General features: G+C 37.7%; 1 protein-coding gene and 1 long non-coding RNA gene across 5 annotated transcripts in view; one reads left to right on the forward strand and one right to left on the reverse strand.

Moving 5' to 3' along the window:
* The window catches only part of LOC141373715 (uncharacterized), a 67,574-nt gene that overhangs the window by 26,453 nt on the left and 20,648 nt on the right, over window positions 1-20,473 (forward strand). The window lies entirely within an intron of this gene.
* Window positions 1-20,473, reverse strand: part of CDH20 (cadherin 20) — a 208,346-nt gene that overhangs the window by 13,016 nt on the left and 174,857 nt on the right. For all 4 annotated transcript variants that reach the window (XM_025886856.2, XM_073898100.1, XM_073898101.1 and 1 more), the window contains 4 exons: window positions 19,924-20,111; window positions 11,525-11,778; window positions 5,275-5,411; window positions 2,400-2,521 (listed from right to left, as the gene is read on the reverse strand). In XM_025886856.2, coding sequence (XP_025742641.1) covers window positions 2,400-2,521; window positions 5,275-5,411; window positions 11,525-11,778; window positions 19,924-20,111 — 701 coding nt within the window. The remainder of the gene's footprint in view (window positions 1-2,399; window positions 2,522-5,274; window positions 5,412-11,524; window positions 11,779-19,923; window positions 20,112-20,473) is intronic.

The following is a 20,473-nucleotide window of genomic DNA, read 5'->3' on the forward strand; positions in this document are numbered from 1 at the left end:
GAACTTTAAGTCACAAGTAAACTGTGCTTCAAAGAACTGCCTGATAAGCCATTAACAGGTGTAATTAGAGAGGCACCTGGGTGGCTCAGTCGGTTAAGCATCAGACTCAATCTTGTGGTCTTGGGTTCAAGCCCCGTGTTGGGCTCTGCTCTCAGTGCAGAGTCTGCGTGTCCCTTTCCCTCCCCTTCTGCTTCCTTCCTCCTGCCCCCCCCCCCCCGTACGCTCATGCTCTGTTTCTCTTGAATGAATAAAATCTAAAAAAAAAAAAAAGATGTATTTAGAAATGTAGAAATGGGAGATGTGTGTGTGTGCTCCCAAAACAAGAGAGGTATTTAGGGGTGACTGGGTGGCTCAGTTGGTTGAGTGTCTGATTCTTGGTTTTGGCTCAGGTCATGATCTTCGGGTCATGAGATTGAGCCCTGCATTAGGCTTTGTGCTCAGTGGGGGGTCGCCTTGAGAATTCTTTCTCACCCTCACCCCCTCCTCCCACTCACATGCGCTAGCTGCCCTCTCTTTCTAAATAATAAATAAATAAATTCTGAACACACACACACACGCGCGCACACACACACACCCAAACCCAAGATTGGTAGTTAAAGTGCTATTCACCTGTCGGAATGCAACTTCTACTCTGAAGACCTTTAAGAAAGTAAGTGCTTCATTTTCTGGGGGGGAGGAGCTTTAATTAATGTGTTGCTTATCACCTTCTTTATAATGTAGATTAATAATTATTAGCTTCATCATATATATTATAATAAGATCTTACAAAATATTGTTATACTTTATGTAATATATATGCAATTGTTATAATATAAAACAAACATTATTAAAATAAAGGTCCAAACCCCTCACTCAAAACTCAACTACCATAGCACAGTAACTATTGCTGTTTTTGCATCCTATCCCCCGTATGTCTTAGTTCACATGTAGGCATAATTTTATGTAACTGCAAGCATGTACATGTAATTTTTATACCTTCTTTCTTTACTTATAATAACACAGATCATTTCTTACACCATAAAGTCAGCGTTGTAACTTTTATTAGCTGCATGTTTCAGGTCTTCCTAGAAATTCAATAGATGTGGAAGTAGAATTATTCCAGACTTGTTGAAAAAATTTTTGGGAGTGCTATAGACCATTGCACTGAGTTTCAAAAATCCATGGATGAGAGGATGGAGATGAGAGTCATTATAGGACATTTTTTTTCCCCTGTGGCAGATGTGAATCACTTTTTCTTTTGACTGAGTTAGAAGGGTGAAGATGTGTTGACTTAATCTTTGGTGAATACAGGATGCTAATACAAGCTTTGATTGTATAAACTAGTCTCTGTGCAGCAAGATGTCATGTTCCAGTTGAGTAAGAGAAGTGAAAGCAAAATCTGCCTGAATTACCAAAGCATGAATCCTTGCGTTATAGATATGCACTTCACAGACTCATAACTTTCATATTAAAACTATCCTGACCCATTTGCCTTATCACCAGAATCCACAGGACCACAGAATATACTTTGAGGGAAGAAATTAGGACTGTTAGGGGATCTTTTGGGTCACAGGCAGAGAAGAAAGCATCTTACAAAAGCAGGAGCAGAAACAGGACATGGCGTATGCTCTGAGGTATGGAAGGGTGGGCACAGGGTGCGCAGCAGCCCAAAGCATGCATGAATACATGGCCACTCCAAGCAGAGTTCTGGATGTTTCTCAGTTATACCACTTGGAATTTGATCAACCAAATTATTCATTTACATTTAAAAGCATACTTTAAAAAATACACAAATACGTCTTTGCAGATTATAGAACTGTGGCTATTTCAAATTAGTAGAAATTTGTGTCTACAGATTCCTTTCTTCTCAAAATTGACCTGACATGAGCAACATTATGAAAATGGTGTTTTAATTGAGGGAGGGGATAGTAGGTATTCTAGGTTAACAAAGCATTCTGAGAATAGGGCAGGTAGTCCCTAAACAAGTTACCTGTTGTCAGAAGTTAAGAAAGGGAGATGGGAAGATACAAAAAATAAAGCCTCCCTACTGCAAGTATTTTCAGGTATTAGTGCTAAAAAAGAGTTTTCTGATCTTCATGGTCCCTCGCTCCTAGGACCCAGAGCACATATTACTGCAGTTGGTACTATATACAGTTTAGTTACAAGATGGGTAGATAACTTCATGCCAGCCTGTGAATCAAGCTACCATCAAAGCATTGTTGAGATCATAAAATGTAATGGGGACTCAACATGCTTGTCCTAACAAACTGTTGCAACATGATGCATGGAAGTCGGGGACCCTTTCGTGAGCTGTTAGTTTCTATATTCTAAATTTCTTTGATGGTAAATTTGGTTATCTGTAGCAGTCATTTCTGTATGTTGGAGGTGAACCAACGTGCACATCTCACAGACTGCCTTACCTGCCCTGCTTTGGCATTTTCACACACAAAAGCTTCATAGAATCTGGGGAATTCTGGAGCATTGTCATTCACATCTAAGACTTTGATTGTGACGGAAACACTTCCAACCTGGGAAGGATTGTCTAAAGAGAACACAGAGAAAACCAAAAGGTGAGGGTTCAGTAGTACGGGAAAGCAGCTCTTTGCTGGAAAAGATATTTACCTTGTCAGTTTGGTTTTTTAAAGGAATGGATAAAGAACTTGGAAATGGCAAGAGAAACATAGGATGCATGTGCTGCCTAGTAAGAGTGCGGTCAGAACACAAGATGCGTGGGCGGACTGCAGTGTGTGTCTGAGAGAGTGTGTGATAATCAGGAGGTTGAAGAGAAGAGTATGACTGAGGTGGGTGGGGGGGGCAGGTATCATACAATGCAGCTTAAAAAGGTTTGAATCTGGGGTGCCTGGGTGGCTCAGTTGGTTAAGCGACTGCCTTCGGCTCAGGTCTTGATCCTGGAGTCCCAGGATCGAGTCCCGCATCGGGCTCCCTGCTCGGCAGGGAGTCTGCTTCTCCCTCTGACCCTCCCCCCTCTCATGTGCTCTCTCTCTCTCTCTCTCTCATTCTCGCTCTCTCAAATAAATAAATAAAATCTTTAAAAAAAAAAAAAAAGGTTTGAATCTCTCACTTGGCTCCCGCTTTAGGTTCTGAAGTTAAGACAGGTCAGTTCCGTATTCTGGGTTTGAAAACAGCCCATTTCTAACTGGATGCATACTGTGTGGCATTGCTTGGCTTTATTCTTGTGGAATAATCAGTTCTTTGAGTTATATTTCAGAAGGTTTCAAGTTATTCCCGGGAATACAGATAACACTGCACATTTATTTCTGCTTAGGGACTAAGGGGTTATTACAGGATCAAACACACACCAAATCTATATCTTTGGCTGGGGCAGGAGAAATTATTCATAGTCACTCATGGGAAAATGTGTCTTTTGGTCTGTCTTTTGCTTGGCATTGCCACACAAGGACAATTTCACAGCCCCAGGAGTGCCCCTCCTGTCCTTTTTTGTTTTGGCCACATCCCAAGAAGATAAAATAGAAATTAAAAGATACAGATTATTCTTAGTAAAAAATTTTATAAAATCTCAGAATGTCTTATTATTCTGATTTATTTTTTCTTTTCTTTCCCCAAAGTATCTATGCTCTCCTATGTTATCCACTTAAATATTTCTGTTGCCTGGTTATCAAAAGTACTGACCTATTTAAATTTTTTTTCCCATTATAACCGTGGTACTAGTTTATAGAAGGAATAATGAAAATCCCCCCAAAATGTCAGGGTACATATGATCTCTAATCCTACCCCCAGAGATATCCATTATATAATATATGTAATATTACATGTGTACAAAAATATGGAGACACACACACATACACTGCAATTAAGCAAAATTAAAAAGTTGGATTTAAAACTTTTAGGGCAATATTATCCTGTGTCATTGAAATATACTTTGAAAACATGTATATTAATATCTGATTGTCTCATTTTATTGTATGGTTGTACCACAGTTTACTTAGGCAGACCCCTATTATTAGACTTTTAGGTAATTCCCATTTTTTCCCCTATGTTAAAATAACACTGCAGTAGACATTTTGGCACATGGATCTTTGTTGATATCTATGATTATTTCCTTAAGATAGTTATTAGAAGTAGAACTCTTGGGAAAAAGACTATGAATATTTTGGAGAATCTTAATACAAAAGCTTAATTGCCTAATTGCCCCCCTCTCCCCGAATGATTGTACATAGTTCTGCCAGTACATTAGGGTCTGCATTTCCCTGAAACTTTACCATCACTAAGTGTTATGAAAAAAAAATTGAATGTAGTAGTAAATAATCTAATTTTCGTAAAGTTTGTAGTAAATATGCTAATCTAGTTTTTAGTAGTTTTTCATTCTGTTTTTAAGTTTATGTTCATAAATCTGCTTTTTAGTGTTAGATATCTCAAAATTTTGTATGCATGTTTCTGTGTATGTATGTGTGTGGTAGGGGTGATATGTTATAAATGTTTTCTTTCATCCAGTAATAATATCTTATACTGAAGGGGTTCAGGACAGCTCCCCCCTGCCCCCAAGTGCCACTTTGGCATGTGGATTATTTTGAGCTGAAGGCACTTGAGGCCCTGAGGGTTCAAGAGAAACTTTTGTCACTCCCTTAACCCACACAGAAAAATCTAAATTGAGTTTTTTCCCCCAGAATAAGGGTTATTAACAGATAAATTTTATCTGAGTGACCCATCTGTACAGTAGGGCAAACCTCTGATTACCAAATATCTGCTCTTATCGTCCTATGAAATGCATTCCTTTCCTTTGAAATCCCAAACTCCTACCCCCTTCTTCATAGTTCAGAATGACATATATACCTCATTTGTCTGTCTTTGGAATTTTTATGTCTGTGTGCATTCCCCATATGTATGCATGTTAAATTTGATTTTCTTTTGTTAATCTGTCTCATGTCAATTTGATTCTTAGTCCAGCTAGAAGGACCCTTGAAGGGGAGAGGAATTCTTGGCTCCCTGACAATACTATTCGCATTCCCAAGCTTATTAAAGATTGAAAACCTCTTAGATTTCTCAGGAATTGTCCCTTTCCTCATATAGAAGTCTAGCTTCTTGATTTAAGGGTGCTATTTTTTGTACTGCTTTTGCATAGTGTTTGTTTGTTTTTTTTTAATCTCTAGCACAGAACTAGGTATATAGGAGATAGTAAGTATTTGAACTGAATGCATTCACTTGCATAAACCATAATTTCTTCACATAAAGAATATAACAAGCTCTAGAAGCTTTCACATTCTACAATGCTTATATTTTGTCATGTTATGGAGACCAGTTTATTGTGTTACTTACTCATTTCCATAGCAAGGACAGTGATATTATGCCAAGAAAACTCCTCCCGATCAAGGGGTCTTGCAGTCATTAGGGCACCTGTTGTAATGTCAACATAGAAGAATCTTCCAGGGTCACTGCTTCTGTCAATGGAATATCTGCAAAGACACAGATTAAATACACTGTTTTATTTGAATAAATATACTATAGCATATTACTTGAGAGAACTGAGTGCATTCTATGTGAAATATGGCTCAACTAGTTCTGAGTTGTAGACCCTTGGAAGACCGCATTTGCTGTTTTATCATGTCCAGAAACAGTCCTCCACCAAAACCCCCTAAAAAACATAACCAACAACAACCTATTACTGCTTGAATTTCTACATTCATAAAATGAAATAAAACAGGGTGTCAAAGCCTTAGGGCAGTTTTAGCCAATGAAAGATCAGTTTCAGCTATTTAAAGCTTAATACTGCCCTAAGGCTTTTGGGACATTCTGAGAATCAACCCCTACATGTCTTAGTTCAAAACAAATTTTATTCACATAAGTTTTGAAATGCTAGATTGGAACTGGAAAAGGTATAGTTCAGTAGTTCCAATCCCTGTAATTAGTATCACCTATTGAGAAGGAAAGATTTCCATCAGGTCCTTTGTAAACATGCTAATGACTGACCTGTTGGCAAACACAGTAGTAAATCCTTATCTGTGGAATATTTTTAGCAGGATGAACCAGGTTTGACTAGGTTGCTTAATGTAAATAAACCTGGAATTTATGAATTTATGGGGCACAGCTTGCTGGAAAATATCATGTGAGCTATGTAATTAATGGGGTATAAAAAGCAGATATTCCATAACCAAAATGGCTCCTTTTTTTTTTCAGACAGTGCACTTCATTGCTTATATCTTTCATGTTCAGTATGGACCAACATGGATCCTTACACAGGAAAAGAAGGATATTTACCTGACGGTTTCAGACCTCTCGAAGGACAGACTGCTTGCCTCATATTTTGCTGTTGTCTCTATCCTTTGAGTCATTATTTATTTTGGGTACAGAGCCACAGTTCCTGTTGAACCTGATTTGGCAATCTGACTCTCTGTGTTCTCTCACCTGGTCCCCATTTTGGGAGATTCAGTCAGTGTGGAGGGAGATTCAGGCATCTGTATATTTAAAATCTTCCATGATATATAGCCATGATTGAGAATCACTCTTTTTTTTTTTTTTAAGATTTTATTTGTCAGAGAGAGACAGTGTGAGTGTATGCACAAGCAGGGGGAGCAGAGGCAGAGGGAGAGGCAGGCTCCCCACTGAGTAGGGAGCCTGGTGCGGGACTCAATCCCAGGACCCTGGGATCATGACCTGAGCTGAAGGCGGATGCTTAACTGACTGAGCCACCCACATGTCCCTTGAGAACCATTCTTGAGAATCTGTGTAGTCCTTGGGAACAGCTGGTAATTATAATAGGTGCCACTTACGGAATACCGGATATTTTATAGCTTCTTTTTAAATTTTTATAAAAATTCTAGAAGGTAGGTGTTAGCAGAAAAGAAAACTAAGAGAAGTTACTTTCATACAGTTAAACAGCTAATAATTTGCAGAGGTAATATAAAACTACTGTTCAAAATTCTATTTAAAGTTGCCAGTGATTGCAGCCATATCTTAAAAGTTGTTGAAACTAGGAAACTGCCGTTTTGATGGGAGTAAGAATTTTCTTTAGTGCGTTATATTTCAGATTGCAGGTTAGTGAAATCAATAGGCTAGTTCTGACTGGTGTTGAAAGAAAATGAAATAGAACATATGCATGCCAGACTGTCCATGCAATAAGGGTAAATATTGATGGTACAACTTTTGTTTCCAATATGTACAGGTGTGTAGGTATATATACATCTATCCATACACACACACACACACACACACACACACACATACACAGTATATGCATGTGTATGTATTATTTGGTAAAATATTTGTTCCAGATCTGTATTTTTTGCCTGTAGGGATTCTAGTTGGCTGTTCAGAGAGGAATTAAAGGAAAAAGTGATCACTAAGGGCTGGAGAAATGGAATCATTTCAGTTATAATTCTCCAAGAGTTGCAAAATTTAAGGAAGTACATTAATGCCTTTCTTTGTGACCCTATTTAATGAATACTTACTGTAGCCAGGCACTGCTTCATACACCTTACATATATTGGTTCATTTATTCCTTATAGTATCCCTAGGAGGGGTAGGTACTGTTATCTTGGTTTTACAGGTGAGGACACTGAGGCCTGGATTGGTTAAGTCACTGTCCCAAGATTGGAATCAAGCCTAAGCAGTTTGGGTTTAGATTCCTGCTTGTGACTGCCACTCCATGCTGCCTTACTGTGCACCGAACGTATGCAACTGTTTAAGACAAAGCCTTATCTCTTCTTGAAATAAACGAAGCCATGATGGTACACCATTGACTTCTTAGTAAAGAACAAACACATGCCTACAAAGTTCATTTAAAATTAATTGGAGCATTTCTTTTTCTAGGTATAATTAGTGATTTAGTTTTGAAGTTCACTGGCTATTTTAAGAGTTGAATTTGTCTTTGGGAAAAAATGCGGTCTTTTCTTTCAGCCCCCCGTTCAGCCCATGGAGCCATAACCCGGATGGCAGCTCTCCAAGCTGGAGGCATAGTGCCGAGGGGAGAGGCAGCCCCCAGCCTCTGTGATGAACCAGCTTTGCACACTCAGACCTACAGCGCCATAGCAAATGTCGCAGATGGTATGGGAGATGGGGTGATAGAAATAACTAGCCGGCAGAGCCCATGACAGTACTGCCTAGTGCCACAGCTAGAGGAAACGCTGCAAGCTTGCCTCCGAGAAGCCGTCCTCAGCAAGTGGAATCCCCTTCTGATTTCCCAAATCAGAAGTTCCTGACTTGAGGCAGTCACGGCATTCACTACTCTGAATGGGACACGGCGCCAGTTTTCAGGAGGCAGGAGAACAAATTAAAGGTGTAGATACAGATGGAAAATGAGGAAATTGGGACACACTATTGAATTATGTAGGTGGTTTTCCTTTCTCTAACCATAATGTTCTCACCTATTGGAAGAATAGGCATGATATGCACATACAAAACTGCCTTCAGTGAACGATAGCTAGTGTTTGTTGGGCTCCCTGCTTACTTGCTTGGCTGAGGACATACTCTGAATTTGGGAGTGATTTGAAGGTAGGGCGTCAATGGGCAGGCTTGCTAAATCCACACACATACACTCTAGGAAGGCACAGGAAAGCAGGCTGTTTCCATACCAGCAGAAGCCTATTTCATTTGCCAAATGGTTTAGTTTCCTGCTTGCCAGAAGTGTCTTGGGCATTTATTAAAAATTTAGGAGATCCTAAATTGTTTAGGAGATACTACACGTCGTATTTTTCTTGTATATGTAACTAAATCTGGAGATTTAGTTTTGGGATTTACTAGTAAATCATGACCAGCTTATATGCCTGAACATGCCATAAAGTTTCTAGAAAGGAGATGATGAAAGTCCTTATAATCTTTTTAAAAAGTTAAATGGCCTTTTATCCATAACATTTTAACTTTAGGTGATACATCGATTTTGGGGCAATTTAATATGTGTGTTTTCTTTTTAGGAATATAATCTCATTTATTTCTAATAAAAATGCAGAAGATGAATTCGATAGCCAAGCAGCATATAACTTGCAAATTATTTTAAAAGAAAATAACTTTTATAGGAAAAATAAGGATAAAATGAGCAATTTGGGGAAAGATAACGTTGGACAGTAATTTCCAAATGGGTCTATTAAATGATAGCCAAGGATTTGCCCTTTATGTGCTTTTCCCTGTGAGAATCCAGGACTCCTGATGTTCTACTTGAGTCTAGGGGGCCATTCTTCATTCCTGTCAGACAGTTCAAAGAGTCAGGAACCTTCTATCTTGGCAACATGAATTCTCCTTTGCAACCAAAAGGCAGAGGGAGAATTATCCCCAGTTCTGATAAGTGGAATTCTTTGCCCCCTCTGTCTGAATGCTTATCTTGTTATCTCCAGGCCTGTGGCTGTCACCCTGTTCTTGTCAGTTTCTCTCTCAGGACCTAGAATTCTGCCCCAGGATAAGCAAGGGGACCTTGCTCTCTGCCTCTGGCCTGTTCACTGGTGGATTCCTCCTGACTGGGGTCTATTAGAATAGAAAGCCTCTCTATTATGTACCTCCCTGATGCTGGCAACTAATGATTTTCAAAGGCCAGGCATCTGAAGCAGCATTTTCTGTTAGCCAGACAGGATTCTTTAATTTTGTGTATCTCACTTTGCTCCATGGCAAGAGTGGATGTGGGCCTGTTGGTGTTTTGCTTTCATTTCTGCATCTGTTTTGAGATAATTAACGACTTTAGTCTTGAATACTGCACATACACTCTAGGGGCGTGTGTGTGTGTGTGTGTGTGTGTGTGTGTGTGTGTGTTTTCTGACTGCAGTCTCTTTTGCTTGTCATTTAGCAGTGTGACTCCTAACAACTGTATTTCCAGTGCTTACCAGGTGGAAGTCCAGATTCAGAATCAGGAAAGATGTAGAAGTATCCACTGGATATTTGATTGACTATTTTAGAAATGGTCTCTAATTTTTTCAGGCTTATGCCTGTTTTATTTCTCTCCCTCCATAAAATTTTCCCCACAGTATCTTTTCCAACATGGACTGATTAACTAATTGATTCAGAAGATACGTATATTTTTTTCTTGGCTTCTGAAAATATGAATTTATAGAATCTGTTTCATTTATGTTATGGTTGTTTTGGGGATAATATAGTTTTGCTTCTTCCCTCCTATTATACATTTGAAAAGCTTAAGGTTGAAATATCATTTCTATAAAGTTGGTATAATTCATACCAGAAAGATTAGTTGACTTCTAAAAATCAAATATCAGAATTCAAACACAATCATTTTAGCCATTTTAATGCCTTCAAATGTGAAATGTTTACTAGTTGGTTAGATGAAGCAGATTTCCCCCAGTAGAGTTATTCTCAGGACAGAAGCATCCTTGTTAAACTGAAAAAGCACATTTTCATTAAATGCAAAATAGCATTAGGTGAGGGAAGTACCCGTTGATAGAAAAGGCATCTGATAAATTGGGGTACATTTAAAATGTGTTATCTGCACTAAAGCCCCAGATCCATTTTGCCATGTGACTTTCAACAATTAATGTGACAGATGGCCTCAAACAGCCTTGGAATCCTGATCTTTTGTGTCAAGCTTCAGAGGCTTGGCAGTTGCTCTAGAAGGTTGAGGTGTCAACCTGTCCACCAGCTGTTTGCACTTTGGTTCCAGAGTTGAGGGGAGGAAATGGCCATGGCTATAAGAGCAGCTCTCCTCCCTGCCTTGATGGGGAAGCATCTTGATTGGAATCTTTTAAGTTCAAAACACACTTTGGAGAGACTGATATGTAGGCTTGAAATAGAAAGCCATATCAGGCCATTCCACATGGCATCGAAGCCATTGACAGCAGGAGTAGTTTCTATGTTCTTTTGTAGTATATGGAAGTATATATAGTAGAAAAATCAAAGGTTCATAAAAATTGAAAGAATGTGCATTGATCACTTTTGTATTCATCACTGAGATTTGACTTTTTTTTTTTTTTAAGTAGGCTTCATGCCCAGCATGGAGCCCATTGTGGGTCTTGAACTCACAACGCTGAGTTCAAGACCTGAGCTGAGACCAAAAGTCGGATGCTTAACTGACTGAGCTACCCAGGTGCCCCAAGATTTGACAGTTTTTAACTTTTTGGTGTCATGTGTCTGTCTATGCTTTATCTGAATTGGTAGTTGTCAACTGGGGATGATTTTGATCCCCCCATCCCTTCCTCCTCCTGGGACATTTGGCAATATGTGGGACACTTTAAGTTGTTACAACTCGGGGGGTGCTACTGACATTTAGTGGGTAGAGGCCAGAGATGCTGTTAAACATTGTACAATGCACAGGACAGCCTGTTGCAATAAAGAATCCATCCCAAAAATGTCAATAGGGCTATGATTGAAAACTAAGGTTAGTGTGTGTGTTTGTGTGTGTGTGCGCGCGTGGCACGCGCATGTGTGTGTTTTTTTGCTAAACAAATTGACAGTGAGTTGCCGACACAATGATAACTTTACTTCTAAATAACATGGAAAGGCCATCTTATTTAAACAAGAAGAACTGAAGAGGAGAGTCTTCAGAGAGGGAAGAAGCAAAGGGAAAAAGTGCTAGAAAATGAGATACCAGGGAAGGGAAGATTCTAAAGTATAAGAAATGTGAAATCTGTGGAAAAACCTGATTGAATTGTTGGTCACATCTGGGTCCTTGGCAGAAATGATCTGTATGGTTGTTCCGATCGCCACATCCTCAGGAACCTCCACAAAATAAAAGCCTGGCTGAAATATGGGGGGCTCATCCACATCTTCCACACTGATGTGCACTGTTGTTGTGTCCTGAAATGGGCCTAGGTTCAGAAAACGCATCTCTAGGTGAGGATTGGCTCCTTCCACTTTTAAGGTGTAACTTTTCTTGCTTTCAAAACTCAGGGGCTGAAAAGTAATGACAGGAAAATTGATTAGCAGTGAGCATATATGTCAAGGTTCTAAAGGATCCCCAGTATTGATGGCTAGGGGGTACACTTCCAACTTCATTAAAATGGTGGAAAAGAGGCAAAGGGAAAAGCAAAGGGAATTTTTCCTTTGTTCGTAGTTCTTGGTCTTAAGGTCATTTTCAACAAATGGGGTAAAGAAAGTAAGGAAGATCTGGACACTTGGAGAGAGGGTGAAGGCAGCCAGTGTGTACCGATCAGGAAATCTGCTGTTACTCTGGGCAGGCTGTACTTTAACCGGCCTACTCTTCAAGCAGCCTGGTCCCCTTATCTTTAAAGCTGCTTGTTTATCTGACAAAATGTCATGAGAACTAGGAGTTTCAGAATATCCACGTAACTAAGGCTTAGTCTTTTACGTTTTCTTTAAAAAAATTTTTTTTAGATTTTGTTTATTCATTTGAGGGGGAGAGAGAGAGAGAAGCAGGGGGAGAGGCAGAAGCCGACTCCCCCCTGAGCTGGGATCCTGACATGGGGCTCGATCCCAGGATCTGGAAATCATGACCTAAGCCGAAGGCAGATGCTTAACCATCTGAGCCACCTAGGTGCCCCCCCCCCAATTCTTCAATACAGAGGCAATATTTTTTTTTTTTTTTTTTCAAGAAACTACCATAAGCACCTTACAAGGGTCCTCACAGTACTGTGTCAGATCAATGTTTATGTATTAAGTTTACCATAGATGTTCTCCTTTAAAAATCTCTTTTAAAGATCTAATCCAATGCCTCATTTTATAGTTGAAGAGACGGAGACAGAAGGCTCGGAATACTGGGTGAAGCAGACATGATTACATAGTGTTAAAGTAGAAATGCTCATCTAGAGTTTTAAATTCCTCATTCAGAGGTCATCTACAAATCTTTAACTTTTTCTAGTAAAATTCCATGTCATACATAAAATTTTTTGGTTGCTCCTTTTTTTTTTTTAAATCTATTCCTACCTGAAAAATGTTTTATGCCAAAATAAATACAACATTTTAGGGTAGAAAGTGAACTTGAATGGTATCTCTTAAGAACAATCCATTTATTTTTTTAAGCTGACAAAATGTCTAAGTGTTTTGAGCAACAGTTACCTCAGAACATCATTGATAATAAAAAAAAAATCATGGAAAGTTAGTCCTTTAAGATAATTACAGTGGATAGCAAAGCAGTTACTAAAGCTTAAAAGTCACATATCCGCTTGGTAGTGACTTAAATTTTTCTAACTAAATATTCACTGGTGCTTTTTTTCATAAAATATGCTGAATGTCAGCACATTTTATGTTAGAAAGAAGCATGTTTCCATTTAATTAACTGCTTTGCTTTTGAGAAAAACAGCAGAAGTTGCTTTAAATTAGGTATTTTCAAATCTAACAAAAAGTTTTTTGTGTTATTGTGTTTGGTTATTACTTGTTTTGCTTGGTTAGACCCTACACTGTATTTCTTGTTTTGTGGAGTCAGCCATTCCCATTTAAACTAAGCAGCCATTTTACCAGCTTGACTGTCTCCCTAGTTTTTAGTCAAAAGGCAAGGTTTTAGGGGCACCTAGCTGGCTCAGACGGTAGAGCATGTGACAGTCTCAGGATTGTGAGTTTGAGCCCCACATTGGGTGTAGAGATTACTTACAAAAATAAATTAAAAAATAATTTTAAAAAGCAATTTTTATTAATAGGGAAGTCTGCCACTCAGATTATGATACCCTTGAAGGAATAGTTTTACCAATTTATTTTATTTATACTTACTCTCTAAATCTAGACATTCACTGTTTCCTGGTAAATTACATAATGTTTTCTTGAAATTTTTCCTTAAATATGGGTAACCCAAAGTGGGCACTGTTGTTTATGTTAGGTTTGAGCTAGGTAAAGTTTGTTTTCCCCTTAATTTTAAGTCGTTTTTCTAATTTGGTGTAAATTTTGTATTTTTTTTAAATTAAGGTATAATTTACATTAAAATTCATCTTTTTTAGTATAAAGTTTTGAAGGTTTTGACAAATTATATAGTCATGTTTCCACCATGATAAGATATAGAACAGTTCTATCACTGCCATTACCCCTTGCCCTGTGCCCCTTTGTGGTCAAGCCCTCCCCACTGGCAACCTGATCTATGCTCTGCCCTGTTATAAGAATGTCACATAAATGGAACCATTCAGTATATACTTTTACAAATCTGGTTTCTTTTACTTGGCATGATGCATTTGAGTTCATCCATGTTGTTTCATGAATGAATAGTTTGTCCCTTTTTATTGCCAAGTACTATTTATTATATGGGTGTACCACAGTTTATTTATCCATTCTCTACTAGAGATACATTTGGGTTGTTTCCAGTTTCTGATGGTTATGAATAAAGCTGCCATGAACATTTGCATACAGGTTTTTCTGTGAACATAGATCTTCATTTAACTTGGATAAAAACCTAGGAATGGGATTGCAGGATTGTATGGTTAAGTATATTTTTAACTTTATAAGAAACTTCCAAACCAATTTTTGAAGTGGTTATACCACTTTGCATTCCCACCGGGAATGTATGAAAGTTCTAGTTGTTTAACATCCTTGTCATTATTTGATTTCATCAGTTTTTCTGATTTTAGCCGTCCTAGTGGGTATGAAGTAGTATCTCATTGTGGTTTTAATTTGCATTTCCCTAATGCCAAATGATGTTTAGCATTTTTATATATCTTCTTGAAGAGTTGATTATGTATTCTATATTCAAGTCCTTTATCAGACATGTGTTTGTAAATATTTATTCCCAATCTGTGATTTAACAGTGCTTTTGAAGAGAAGAAACTCTTAATTTTGGTGAAATTTTATTTATCACTTTCTTATTGGGATTTTGGTGTCATATCTAAGAAATCTTTGCCTAGTAACGGTCACAAAGATTTTCTTTCATGTTTTCTTCTAGAAATTTTATGGTTTTAGTTTATTACATTTAGGTAGGTAGATGATCCATTTTGAACTTCTTTTTATAGTGAGGTGTGAAGTGGTTTTTTTCACGTATGGATATCCAGTTGTTCCAACACTATCTGTTGGAGAGACTAAAATGAGTTTTTAATTATTAAAATTTTTTAAAAAATAAGTTACCTAGTGATGATTACATTAAGATTATTGTTTCTCTCACTTAAATAATTTTATTATTTAAAATTGAAAGAAAACATTGTCCTTAATACTCTAAGCTTTAAGTTGCTCATATGTGAAATATGAGTTTAACTTTTCTCTCGTGAAAAGTTTTTGTACTTATTTTTTAAAATCAAAGAATTATTTCCATAGTCATAATAGTAAAAGTAAATCCAAGAATAGTAATCTCAAAACCTAAGTTCCAAATTCAAGAAATTTCCTAGAGTTAGAGCACATACTAATGAAGAGGCATTATAGTCTTGAAAACTGAGTCACAAAAATTGTGGCACAAAATAGTAATGCAGCTTTTTTAGGCAGGATTAATTATTCCTTCCTCTGTTCCCATAGCACTTTGTCATACTTACATTGTGGTTCTTTTTTATTCTGTTTTACAAATGTTTCTTTGTTGGTCCCTTTCACAGACTCAAGGGCAAAGGCTATGAATTAGATTTTTATTTCCCAGTGCCTAGCAAGGGTCTAAAACCCAAAAGGCCGCAAAAAAATGTTACATTGTGTAGCGCAAAAAAGCTTTTCAGTGCAAGTATTAACAAGTACTGGTTGAGTGATAATATATACAGATTTTATGTTACAGTATTTCAGTGATTTTAAGGTGTGCATCTTTTCATATTTTGACATTTTGGAAATAGGGTTGCTTCTCCAATTGATAGCATCTTGCAATTGCTTTACGCCCAATAGGAGACAGGATGCATGCATTTCAGTTGAGTTCTGCACATTGTGGATACTGCATGTGTTGAACTTCATTGCCTTCTAAAATGTCTTCAGAAAGATTGTACTATGATATGACATTGAAACAATTGTTATATGGGCAGAGTGGCGTGGAAACAACAGCAGGGAGTAAATCTGGTATTAGTGAAGCACATAATGTCTGTGTCAACAAGAGTTTTTTCAAAAACTATAAACTAAGGAAAAAGAAGGCATTGTATCAATTAAATTGCAAGAGTTTTTTTTTTTTAAGGTAGTATCTAAAACAGTGATGTAATTTACATTTCATGGGCTTCTTAGATTTGATGAAATATAGAAGTGTTGCTCTGTGGACTCTCTAAGAGGAAAATGGCGTCAAAACAGTTGCTTTTATTGTACCCTGGGAGATGGAAGACATGCTGAAGACTGGAATTTGGCATAACAGCAGGCTCATCTAGAATAAAGAGCAATCTGCAAAGTATGTATTTCAAGTTATCTTTCAAACATTTGACTTAAGAGACTGAAAATCAATTGATTGATTACTTAAAAGCCAAAAAGACTCAAGGTACTGGGTAGTAATCAGTGTGATTTTATGAAGACCCAATTCTATCAATTCAACTTAATTTTTCTTTTTGAGAAAGCATGTGCTTTTTAGACAAATAATAGAGCTTAGGGAAATAAATCAAAAACAGAACTTCTGTTTCAATTTTATACGACATTATTAATGACAAAATAGAAGATGGGTGTGGATCAGGCAACTGAGTGAATGTTGTTTCCAAAAGTACAGCCTGAGCAGTCAATAGCCTCTAAAGTATTTATTATATTTGACTTGTCCATCTACCCAACTTAATGACCTCTTTTTTTTTTTAAAAGATTTTATTTATTTATTCATGAGAGACAGAGGGAGAGAGAGAGAGAGAAGCAGAGGGAGAAGCAGGCTCCCAAGGAGCAGGGAGCCCGATGTAGGACTCGATCCCAGGACCCTGGGATCATGACCTGAGCCGAAGGCAGACGCTTAACCATCTGAGCCACCCAGGTGCCCTATTGACCTCTTTTTAAATTCCATTTTCTGTCACCTCCTAAGTTCAGAAGAGAAATCCAGATGACTTTGGCCAAACTGATGTCTGTTTTGTTTAAACATGGGTATAGTTTTAGTAATGACAACGAAAGACAGTGGTGTGTCTTACGAGGTTTAATCTTTTCTCCACGTAAGGGAGCTGGAGAAAACAGCATTTTGTAGTTCCTTTCAGATACAAAATTGTAATGGTTAATATTTTAAAAAAATGAATGGCTTGTAATAAGGTCTAAGCTATATTCTAATAATTTGACACGAATTAATATTATTTAGCATTATCTTGTATATTAAGATACAGAATAACATTTAAAATATATTGAGAATCCCAAAAGCTCTTTTTCTGATTGCATAATTGTTTTAAAGAAGAGTTTTGCATTAAAGAAACAATAATTATCTGAAGCTTTGAGCATTTACCTTGTTTACAGTTAAGGCATACCACATAGTAGGGGAATGTTCTTAATCCTATGTCATATACCAAATTTGTATTATTATTTCTAGTCATCTTTTATATTTCTAACATGTTATTAACTCTAAAGGGATGAGAATAAAATAAAAAACTGTAATATTTAAATTATATTCGGATTTATTTGATGATTGTGAAGTTAATATCAGCATTTTACACTGTTTTGAGGTCATTGGGTGCTGGTTGTAAAGATTTGGGTTGGTGGAATGCTGAATATATCTGTTCTTTTGCTGTATTTGTATATTGCTTAAGTGAATACAGGACAAATATGTGAACTCTTCCCTTCTAAAGTAGTGTTAATTCAACTCTGTGGAACAGCATATAGTAAAGTTGTTATTAAACACATTAACTGGTGCCCCATTCTAAGTTATGACCGTTCCTTTCATCAAGGTCATTAATGGTCTCCATATTCCTAAAGTCTGTGGTCAGTTTTCAGTGTTCTTATATGAATTTCAATAGCAATTGTCTTTCCCTTCTCCTGGAGATGGTTTTTCATGCCTTCCAGAACACCACACTCCCTTGATTTTCTTCCTGTTTCTCTGATCTATCCTTAGTCTCCTTGCTTGTCTTTGCTCTTCTCTCTGACCTCTTCATGTTGGGGTGCTGCGGGGCTCATGTCACTATCTTCTCCATCTATGCTCAAGCCCTTGGAATGGCATTTTCTTGTATTTGCTTCAAGTGCTATTTATATGCTTGTGACTCCCAAATTTGTATTTCTAGCTCAGAACTCTTCTCCAAACTCCGCACTCCTATAACCAGCAGCTACTACACATCTCTACTTGGGTAACATGTCCAGAACTTAATCCCAGTATTTGCCACCACCTGCCACCTTTTCTACCTGCAGACTCCCCCGTCTCAGAGGCAGCTCTGTTCTTGTTGCTCATTTGACTTTTGTCTTTCATGTCCTCATCCAATCTGTTAGGAAATCTTCCTGACTCTACTTTCAAAATATATCTGTGTTCTGTTTGCTTCTCACTATCTCCATTCCTACTACCCTAGGCCAGGCTACCATCATCTACCTAGATTATTGCAGTAGTCTCTCAGCTGGTGTGCCTGTTCCTATCCTTGCTCCCCTTTTATGGTCTTTTCTCAACACAGCCGACAGAGCATTTTATAATGAAAGTCCAGTTATGTCATGTATGTTTTATTTTTTATTTATTTTTTAAAGATTTATTTATTTATTTTATGGAGAGCGTGCAAGAGTGGGGGGAGGGGCAGAGGGAGAGGGAGAGAAACAGACTCCCTGCTGAGCGTGGAGCCCAATATGGGGCTTGATCTCACAACCTTGAGATCATGACCTGAGCCCAGATCAAGAGCTGGATGCTTAACTGACTGAGCCAGCCAGGTGCCCCATATCATACATGTTTTAAAGCCCTCCAGTTGTTCCCTGCTTTATTGAGAGGAAGAAGTACTTACTTATAGCAGCCTGTTAAGTTTAGCTACTTTAGCAGTGTAGCTCCTTTGTTACTTTTCTGACTTTTTTCATCTATTGGTCTTCCCCTCCAACTCAGCCTTATCAAACCCTTTCCTACTTTTGAAACAAACTAGGCAGAGACCCGTCTCTGGGCCTTGGCACCGGTTGTCCCTTTGCCTGGAACACTTTTCTGCAGTATCCACATGCCCATTCCCTTGTCTCCAGGGCTGCATGTGCAGTTCTCACTGAAAGTCATTTGTAGGGCACCTCCTGGGGGTGTGCATTGTCAGCCTGCCCAGCTCTGTGGGCACGTTACCCACGTTAAATCTTTGTATAAATGTCACTTCTTTGTGAAGCCAATCCCAAGCACCCAATTTAAAATTCGAAGTCATGTTGGCTTTTCTGATATCACTTTTGTTCCGTTTTACCCCTCCCCACCATAGCACTTAGCACTTTCTAGTATATTACTTTGTTGATTTACTTGCTATTTTGATTGTCTTCTTCCCTTTATTAGAAGGTAGGCTCCATGAAGGCAGATATTTTTGGTTATTTTATTTACTCTGTACATTAAATGCCTAGAATAATACCTGGCACATAGGGAGATGCTCAACAAATATTTGTTGAATAAATAATTTAAGATACCTTGGGATTTTAGATGTATTTAAAATGGAGGAGAAAGAAGATTAAATCAGTGAGTTTTTAAATTTCATCACATATATTTACTAGGGTATTAAAACTTCAGTTTTTTAAGGTTTTATCTTCCATCCCAATATATCCATATGTGCTTTTGCCACAGAAAAATTTGATAGCTTACATTCAGAAAACTTGGTAATTTATGAAGCAAAGGAGTTGCAAGTGGTAATACCACTCAGCAGCTATGTTTGACAAAGCTTTTCCAAGTCTAATTAGCATCTATGAGATCTTCTAGTAGCAATTAAAAAATCTCTGTGTGTTATTTATTGATTCATAAATAATATCATAGCTTGGTTTATTGTTATCTATGGTACACTATAGTAAAAAATGAACGTTATTCAACTGAAAATATTGATCAACTCATTAACATCATTAGTGAATTAAACTACAATAATTTAAGTGGTTAAGTAGTGAGCTAGGAGAAAGGACATATTTATAATATATTTTTATCATGACATGGTACCCTCTCTGTAAAATGATCACACAGCCAGTGTTTACATGTAAGCAAAAGGGGTAAGAGGTTTTTCTTTTTAAGAAGTGGAAAGAATGTTTATCAAAGGATTTGAAGCAATATGTATTAATAGCCCAACAGCCCTTACTAACATTTCATATATATTCAAAGCCTCTATTAACATGATTTGGAAAGAGGAGTTGGATTACCTTCTTCACAGTTATGATGCCAACTTGGAAATTGGGATCCGTGTTAATGTCAAAGGCATCTGCCCCATCTCCATCCACAATGGTGTATTTCATCTCTGCATTGATTCCTTCATCCAAGTCCTTGGCAAACACTCTACCCACAGTGGAGCTAACTGGAGCCGATTCCAGCACACTCATCTGATAATGTTCTGTGAAGAAAGGTCAGAACATGCATTCTTGTAATCTGTTGCTATAAAAAATGCCTTGGCAGTATAATCATATCATATCAGGCATGCTGGAAAAGACGTCTTTCTCTTGGTTCAAGAATTAAAACTCGAGTTTTACAGAAGAAAAACTGAGATCCAAAGAGGCTGAGCAGACAGTAGGTCGTCTTAGCTTATACTGGTTAAGGAGGGGCCAGAATAGCTTGACCTAATCCTAAGAATAGGACAGAATAAAAACAAAAATATTTCTTATCTCAGTGAATCCACCTTCAGAGTGGAAGGAATTACCTTGCTTTCCAATCTTTCAGTCCCTCCTCATGAACTATCTCCCCAAATGTTAATTCCTT

The sequence above is a fragment of the Callorhinus ursinus genome, unplaced genomic scaffold (genome assembly GCF_003265705.2).
Source record: "Callorhinus ursinus isolate GAN/ISIS: 27379988/994484 unplaced genomic scaffold, GSC_fseal_2.0 scaffold11, whole genome shotgun sequence".
Lineage (NCBI taxonomy): Eukaryota > Metazoa > Chordata > Mammalia > Carnivora > Otariidae > Callorhinus > Callorhinus ursinus.